Source organism: Rhopilema esculentum, chromosome 5, assembly GCF_057945365.1.
Source record: "Rhopilema esculentum isolate cy_ngs chromosome 5, ASM5794536v1, whole genome shotgun sequence".
Classification (NCBI taxonomy): Eukaryota; Metazoa; Cnidaria; class Scyphozoa; order Rhizostomeae; family Rhizostomatidae; genus Rhopilema; species Rhopilema esculentum.
In genome coordinates this window covers 5,518,753-5,527,307 of record NC_142819.1, presented here as the reverse complement: position 1 = coordinate 5,527,307, position 8,555 = coordinate 5,518,753, and the positions used below count along the sequence as shown (strand labels likewise).

Sequence of the window (8,555 nt, the reverse complement as noted above, 5' to 3'; positions counted from 1 at the left end):
CGCGATACGCTGACCAGCAAATGTTGTTGTGCGCACGGTAGACACAGACTGCTTGGTAATAGCAATCGGAACTACGTCAGAGATGAATGAGTCGGTGCACATTTTGTTAGAGCTGGGACAGCAGTCAAAACAACAACTTGAGATACGTTAGTGATGATCAGCTTTATGCCAGTCTGGGGCGTTCTTTTTCCATGGCAGTACTCGCATATCCTGCAATCACTGGGTGTAATTACACAGATGCTTTTCACAGGAAAGGAAAAATAAGATCTTTAAGGCTTTTAGAAAAAAGAAAAGATGCCCAGGAAACATTCTGCAAAATGAGTTCTGCAAACAGGATAACAGATAGTATTGTCAATCCATTGAAAAATTCTGTTTGTGCCATGTATGGACAATCCACACTGAATAGCGCCAATGAGGCACGCCTGCAAATTTTCTTGGATGAGTACAAGCCAAGACGGGGTGATGCAGACAAAACAGAAGTAAAAAAATGTCGTTTTGTCGATCTGTGTTGGTGGATAAGGGCAAAAGAACTGTTTTCATTGCTAGACGATGGTTGATTTCCATTGAACAAGAGTTGCTAGAAAGACGAGAAATTGATTGTGAATGGATTCTGGGTGATAGCACCTTTCATATACAGTGGTATCTAGGCGATGCTGCTCCAAGAAGTATTGAAATTGTGGAGAATAACTAAGAATTTGACCAGAATTTGTGATTCTGAGAATGAATAAAGCGCGAGTGACGAACAGTGAAAATGAAAGTGACAACGATGAAGAGTAACACTAACTAGAATAATGATGTCTTAAATATGTGTTTATTTTATGTTAAATCCCTTTGTAACAGACCTCTGTAGCAAATGTGTGTGACCTGAATGAAACCACCATAGTTTCTGGTAAGTTATGACACTTTTGTTGCCTACTATCATGCCAACCCCTGCCAAAATGATTTTACTAATGTACCTTATGGAGAGAATTTTCTTTTTTTGGAGAGGGGGGTTATCAAGGGAGCTGACTTCGTGTTACCAACTAAATTTTTGGTATGTTTTGTTACTTTCTCTAACATTGGTGTTTCCCTTACACCCTGGTAAATTTTCAGACCTGAAACTTTTGAGATAAAAAATTTCTCTGGGGTAATATTTGGGAGGCTATGGTACACAGACCCCCGGGTTTGGTTGAGCTGACCAGCATTTTTCTCACCCAAGTACACATACAAACAATAAAATAGGGTCAAACATTCTGTAAAGAAAAGGGTGAAATCGTCTATGGTGGGCTCAAGGACTATAATCTGAAATATAGTCAATGTCTTAATGATGCTTATATTCGATCACTTATAAACACAGAGCAAGCTGCTCTAGTTTCCCCCTCATAACTAACCCCATATAGATCATGGTGGTATTTCGAATTTCGACAATTCCAAAAAAACCTTTTCATTTGAGATTCTAAGCAATTAGATGTCGAATCTGAAGCTACAGGACAAAGAATTACTTCTTGTTGGACCTTTTCGGTTTCAGGAAAATTCCCCCTTGTTTTCATCTGGGCCTATTTCAAAAATGGTCTTAATGCAGCAGAACTCATTTAAATCCGGCCATGACAAAGAATGTTTAAGAAATCAACCAATAAACCATTGGGATGAGAAAAAGGCTGAAATATTAGCCTTCACTGATAAACGTGTATTTTTTGTGGTTCATTCTCGAAGCACTGCGGTGTTTCTTATTTGCTAGATTTTTAAAGGAACAGAAAGAGGGAAAATCACCTGTCTGTCCGTCAGCTCCAAGTCCAGTGGAATATATTTTACCATCAGTAGTTAAGACGAGACTGTTATCCAAGCCAGAACTAATCTGCGAAAAATTATAATCAACGTTATGACTGCTGATAAAGGAATGAATACCAGTCAGGAAGTACAGGTTGAGAAATGTACCCTAAGACAATCTAATTATCTTTCTGTTTTGATTAAAAATAAAATTTAGAATTTTCGGAATATCTCTCAGTAAAATCTAAGTGCATTTTACATATATCACAATTCTTTCCGATTAACGCCCTAGGTGTTAATTATATTTTGAAGAATCTGATACCCCTTTTATTACAGGGGAACATTTAAAAGAGGAAAATTTGTTTGCCGATAATGGAAAATTAAACTTGAGTTGCTACTTGTGAAAAAATATACAGAGAACATAGTTGGCTTCACATATAAGAATATTGGGTAAATCATTTAGTTGAATAAATGTACAGGCTATAATCTATTCTAATTGTGACTCCAGTGGTAAAATGGATAACAGTGCTACCTATCCAGACACATACAGGTTCGAGGCCACTGCTTGAATCTAGCAGCATTAAGAGACAAAAATGATAGAAATCAGGTAAGAGGTGATTAGACGAAACAGAAAATCAACACGATTGATATCCATGTCTTTAGAACTTTGTTAGGTTCTAAAGTAATCGCAAAATATTTAATGTTGCAGGGAAATGCAAAGGAGAAGTAGGGCATATAGTTTGTGTACTTTACTATGGGTGTAACCCCCCACACCCCCCATGCGACCGGCCCTGTGTACTTTAGTGATTTCAAATGAAAGAAATAGAATGCAATAATCAAATGAAAATTTATCCTCAAGAAGAGATGCATAAAATAGATAAATAAATGCAGCATCTTGACTTAAAAAAATGAAAAGGCTTTATCTCATAAATTGACTTATATAATTTTTCACTTATAAACAATTTGACTTATAAAATATAAAATGATTAGGTCCTTTTTGAATATTAAGTATATTTTCCTATATAAAGTATTGCATACGGAATTTACTGGAGGAAAACATTTTTTAGAGGGAGGTGTTTATATCTGTCTTTGTGTGGAAAGGAGAGGCATTCTTTAAAAAGCGATATTAACTTGAGGGTAGACGTTTATTTGAAAAAAGGTACTTATGCTAAAAACAAGAATTGTTTTTACGTACCTGTATTATGTTACCTGCATCAAAAGGCAAGAGAACTTTTTCTAAAGACTCTGTAAATCTTATATCACGCAATAGACCACATTGCCCTTGAACATTTGATCCAGATGCAAAAACTAAAAAAGAAGTAAAGACATTCCTATTAATAGCTACTAACTATTTTCAAAGGAATTCTACAGGCCAGACAGCATGGAAGCGGGACAATATCAGAACAATAAAAGTCTACTGTTAATCAGCTTTTCATTCAAAAAGCGTTCAGAGCTAGATGAGTCTGCAAAATATCGTAAGAAAGAGAGACGGATTTTGAGAGACCAAGATTCCGTTGAACAATAACTACTTTATATTCTGTCATTGCGTGTTTACACGAGAGCCCGGCAAAGATACCCAATACAAACATAGAATGGCTCAGTTGACTTCTATGCAGTTGTTCCCCTGTGAAGAAATGAAGATGTGATCCCAGCTGGTTAACTTGGTAGCTCGGAACTGAGCAATAAAGCAATTCAAGTTTACATACCTCCTTTATCTGTTAAAACCAAGCTGTGAGCTCTACCAGCAGAAATCCCTTTGACTGTTCCATCACAATCTTTCCTTATCGCTTAAATTTTTTAGACAAAAGAATTAATAAGTTTAGTAGTTCTACTAATTATAGATACTCAAATTGTACAAAAAAACTTCAAACTTCACAAGAAGACATTATGTCTGTTGTTTAGTGTGTGATGTCGTAAGGAGAGCTTTATATGTTTTGGTGCGTACGGCAGGACAGCATTAATTTGCAGCGCCATGTTCACTGCAAGACATTAGAATGCTTCCTGAATTTTTCTAGATGCCACGAAGTCAGGCAACTCCCTTAAATTACTGATAATGTGTTAAAAGTCTAGGGATTAATCAAGAACAATTCAATGTTGCATATTGGAAAAACAGGAGGCTTTGCCAAGAGGAAAAATATTTTATTTGATGTCCATATAGAGTCAAAGACATATTAAAAAATGGCCTTTGGGCCTAAAATTCAGCTCTAAGGTAATTTTCAAGAGGTATAAAATTTTGTTACATTATTTGTAATACAGCTGCTATAGATCACTTATCTACACAAATCTTTAGATTGTGGTGGTAAATAGAGAGTGACAAATACAGACAGAATCCAAGGCATTCATAGCTAACAACATTATTAATTTCCTTACAATCAATAGTCATTTTCATTTTATCGGTAATCTTGCTTTACTTTGTCGAAGGCCCAGCATGATAAACTCAGTTTTACCCGGTTCAAGACTCTAAAGAAGTGGTTAATTACCACTGCTATCTATAACATTTTCTATATCAGCTACAGTTTTGTCCAAAAAAGTTGCAAACATTGTGATTTTTATGTCTTGATCGGCTTGTGGAGAGACGAGAAAGAGCAAAGGACCCAAAACTGACCCTTGCAGCACACAGCTCAATGTTTTTCTTTTTCTTTACTTTCCCCCTATCGTAGCTGATGATTTGAAATACAACGTACAATAGTGTTTATGATGCCATAATGGGTTCTTAATGATGCCATAATTGTCATTCATTATAAAAAGGAGTCACGAGAGGTAGCATAATAGCAACTGTAGACTTAATTGGCTTTTATCAAAGAGTGATCTACTTGAAAAGTAGAAGCCTTTTCAATGTAAGGAGATTCTAGCAAAAATAATCGAGTTTGCACAATTACAGAGCACTTGTTTGAAGATGATGGTGCAATAGGTGAGCAAAATGCATTGGAACATGAAAAAGGATCCTTGACCTTGAAAAAAGTCAATAGACTGGAAAGTTTTATGTTTTGGCATATTTTCAGCACAGGACCTTCACAAATTTCCAACTGATTGAAAAAATTAGTACTTCAAGACTCTTAAGTTTGGATTATTAAGATTATCTTGAAAATAAAGTTAAATAATTTTATTTACAGTTCTTGGTGCAATTTCAACAAAATTTTGGTAGGTAGAACAGCATTGTTCTTAGTTGCTGCTCCCAGCTCACATCATAATCTGCAACTTGCACAAATAAGATGCAGGTTTATCAAATGTTGAATTTACTCTTTTCAATTGATATATAACTTTTTCTAAAAGAGGTTTTGTCAATTTGCCAATGAGAGGCTGATTAAAGTACATACCTTGATTTGACCTTTCCTGGTTACCAAGCTGACCAACTGAATTTAGACCAAATGCATAGACTGAAAAATTTGATCTGTTAGATAGAAATGTTGTTCCATAGCCACATCCTACCAGGTCTACCTAAAACAAATAATATTCCTATCCACCAAAAATATATGTACCAGTTTATAAAACATAAAAATATGTAAACAATTATAAGTTGTGTTTCCAGTCAAAATCAAGTATTTAAATCTTTTCTTAATTCAAGAGCAAAATTTTGTGAAGGGAATTGAAACAGATGCCAAAGTATCCAGTAACTGTAGATTGTTTACCAACTGGCAGGTGTTGAATGAAGTGATACCAGTGTGACTGGACATAAAATGTGTACTCTAAGCAAGCAGGTAGACTTCAAAACAAAAGATCTTGCATACATCAGAATCTGCAAGAAATTCAGTTTGAAGAATAGATTTCTGAATCCACATGCAAAAACAGACCTGTGTTTTTAAACATTAGAACTTCTAGAGAGCTAAAAGTTCCTCAGGCTAGTTTGTCTACCTTGGGGGTGACAAAATAAAAATTAACCAGTTGAACTAATGATCTCATAACCACATTTTTTGTATCTGATATTTTTGGTTATGTTTTATGCACATAAAACTTGGCCGCAATAATACAAAAAGTACAAATGTTTGCCATCGGTTTTAAGGCTAGGCCCATTCCATGGCCTATTCTTCTGGGCTTCCAACTATAATAGAACAATTCCAGTTGAAATAAGTAATTTATACTTCTTCATCCAAATCAAAGCTGGCAGGCTTTAAATGGGCATCTAAATTTTTATCTCTGCCAAGTTCTCCAGCATCATTTGAACCCCAGCCAAAAACAGTAGAGGATATTCCTCTGCTACATAGCACTATGTTTCTTCTTGACAAAATCACAAAAGCCTTCCCTGGACGAGAAAAAGAAAAGATTAGACACAATGATGGTTTTGTATTTTGCATTTGTTTCTTTCTAGTATTGAAACACTAAGAAGCTATGTTTATCAAGCAGTTTCTTGATCCTACCACTCAATGTAACACAACTACATCCCTTAACGCTTGAATTTGTACTCTGCAACACTAACCTCTGAGTCGACCCTACACTTTATCATGAAAGCCCATAGAAGATAAACTTTCCTGTCGAGGTCAATGTGGTATTTGGCCGTGCCATTTTGAGGGATACACTAGTTGTCATCTGACATTGAAATTGAAAAGATTTGGATGATTTTGATGGTGTGATCTTGTAAAATCAGAAAAAAAATTAGAAGAATGATTGCTTTATTTTGTAGCATTTGGGCAGCTGTTAATTTTAGGCAAAAATAATAATAAAAAGATCTGGAACAATGAAAAGCTGATATCCTTGATTTGGGTCCAGTAGTGCAGGAATGGATTCTTTATCCTTTCTGTTTTGTTATGCTGTCAGTTTCAATGAGTAATTATTTGTCCTAGTCAAGGCTATGTTGATTGAGCCAAAGTATTATTCTACCAACTTTAATATCTTTTTTTGCAGCAATTAAACATTTCTTTGTTGTTCGTGGGTAGTCATTTGCAATTGCAACCTCTCATGAATGTAGCCAGGCAATTTCTAAAATTCTATCTTTAGAAAAATTCACTGTGAAGGGATATTCTAGTATGCATCAGATTGATATTTTTGCCCTAGTTGTGTCATTTTCAGGCTTTGCCTTGTCTGTGTCGACCTGTTGGTTTCTTTGCTTCCTGTTTCTGTTGATGATGCATTCATCATTCCCATTGAACCAATACAAAATCCTTACCGAAATCCTTTTCATCAGAGATAATGGATTAAACTCTGTTGAAAAGAGTTCAGGTTCAGGTTCATTATATTTTAAATTCCACAACATACATTTCCACAAAATACTAAATAGAAAGACAGCAATTTAAAATAACAAACGATCATTATAACATTAAGATGTGGAACACAAATTATCTGTGGGATATGCATGTATGGGGAATAGTTTAAAGGAGGAACTCTCTCAGTAGCAAGCAGTGGCAGATTTAAGGGCGGGCAACTAGGGGCAGTTGCCCCTCCCTCACTGAGTTAAAGCAAGTCTGGCACCCCTTTTTGGAAACTGTGCGCCTCTTTTGAAGAATGAGAATCAGGTGAAAAAGTTTCTGAGACTTGTCAGTTAATTGACTTCAAGGAATACCACAAAGTATACAACAAATATTGTGATAATTCCCTTACAAAGTGGATAGAGAGCAAGAGTAAGGAAAACATTACGATCACACAACCACTGACCGGAGGAGGGTCCACAAAAAACAATAGAAGCTCATATGACACACACAAACCACGCCAACTTTCTATTGTTTTGTGAGGAAGGTTTGCCTTCTGGGATATTTTTGTCTGGAGGAAAGTTAACAACTTTTCTGGACTCTGTAAGAGAGCCTTCTGTCAGTTAGGATCTGAAATTGTTGTATACAGTGTACACTTGTCAAAAAATTTTCAGTGCCCCCACTACCAACTGCCCCTCCTTCAAATTTGCTCTTGATCTGCCCCTGGTAGCAAACCTAATCGAGGAGAGAGGCCCCCCTATACACAAATATATTTCAGCACTTCACAGATATCAAAATAAATATTACCAAAAATGAAACTCCGATTTCGGTAACTGGGAAGTGAAAAACCGTGTTTCCAGAAATTTCAAGGAGTAGTTGTCAATGTTTTTCGCCAGCAGATATGACTTCCATTTATAATGAAAGCGAACCAATGATACAGACTTTTGACTTACTCCAGGACTCAACACCAGAAAAACAAACAGATCTTAAGCCATATTGAAAAGAGTTTTTCTGGGTTAAGAAAATGTCGTTCTTCGAAGCCTTTCAAGTATCATGTTGATGGATAGACTTGATTGATTCAAAGTATGAGTGAAAGCAGACAGGCCAAGACTTATTGATACATTCATAGATAAGGATAGAGGTTTTTTTTGAAACAATTGAAGGTCACTGGGGCTGGAGGGACAACGCAACTGCCCTATAGTTAGTAAGTTAAAAGGTCCTGTGATAAGTTGCTGCTTCGAGTATTTGATGAAAGAAGATACAGGTTGTTGGTGAGCTTACATGGAAACAAATCTTTCTATAAGAGTAGTTAGTTGAAATTGGCAAGCCAAATCCAGATTTTTAAAAGACGAAAGTATGGCACTTTCACATTCGAAATTATTTTAAAAAATTGATAAATAAACGCTTGAAAACAATTGACGATCATCAGTCCCTTGCAAAGAACGTGCGACGATATACGGTATATGACTAGGAGAAAGCTCCAAAAAACACCATTCAAACCTATCGCAGATAGCAATAGTGCAAATAGAGAAGAAATATTCTTACTACTTTCTCGGAGAACCATAAAACAAAGACTCATTCCTCGGTGAAAGTTAGATACTACTAACCAGGGCTTCAATCTCAGGTCTCAGGTCTCACTCTACCGCACATGGCCAGAAAAAATAACGGGACATCTTTAGCTGGCCTCAT

General features: G+C 36.0%; 1 protein-coding gene across 3 annotated transcripts in view; it reads right to left on the bottom strand.

Moving 5' to 3' along the window:
• LOC135690088 (RCC1-like G exchanging factor-like protein) overlaps positions 1–8,534 on the bottom strand; it is a 36,859-nt gene extending 28,325 nt beyond the window's left edge. For all 3 annotated transcript variants that reach the window (XM_065207550.2, XM_065207551.2, XM_089116185.1), the window contains exons 1-6: positions 8,412–8,534; positions 5,826–5,986; positions 5,064–5,184; positions 3,453–3,533; positions 2,942–3,054; positions 1,750–1,834 (exon numbers count right to left, since the gene is read on the bottom strand). In XM_065207550.2, the coding sequence (XP_065063622.2) occupies positions 1,750–1,834; positions 2,942–3,054; positions 3,453–3,533; positions 5,064–5,184; positions 5,826–5,986; positions 8,412–8,445 (595 nt within the window). In that variant the 5' untranslated portion in view covers positions 8,446–8,534. The remainder of the gene's footprint in view (positions 1–1,749; positions 1,835–2,941; positions 3,055–3,452; positions 3,534–5,063; positions 5,185–5,825; positions 5,987–8,411) is intronic.
• Positions 8,535–8,555: the final 21 nt, after the last annotated feature.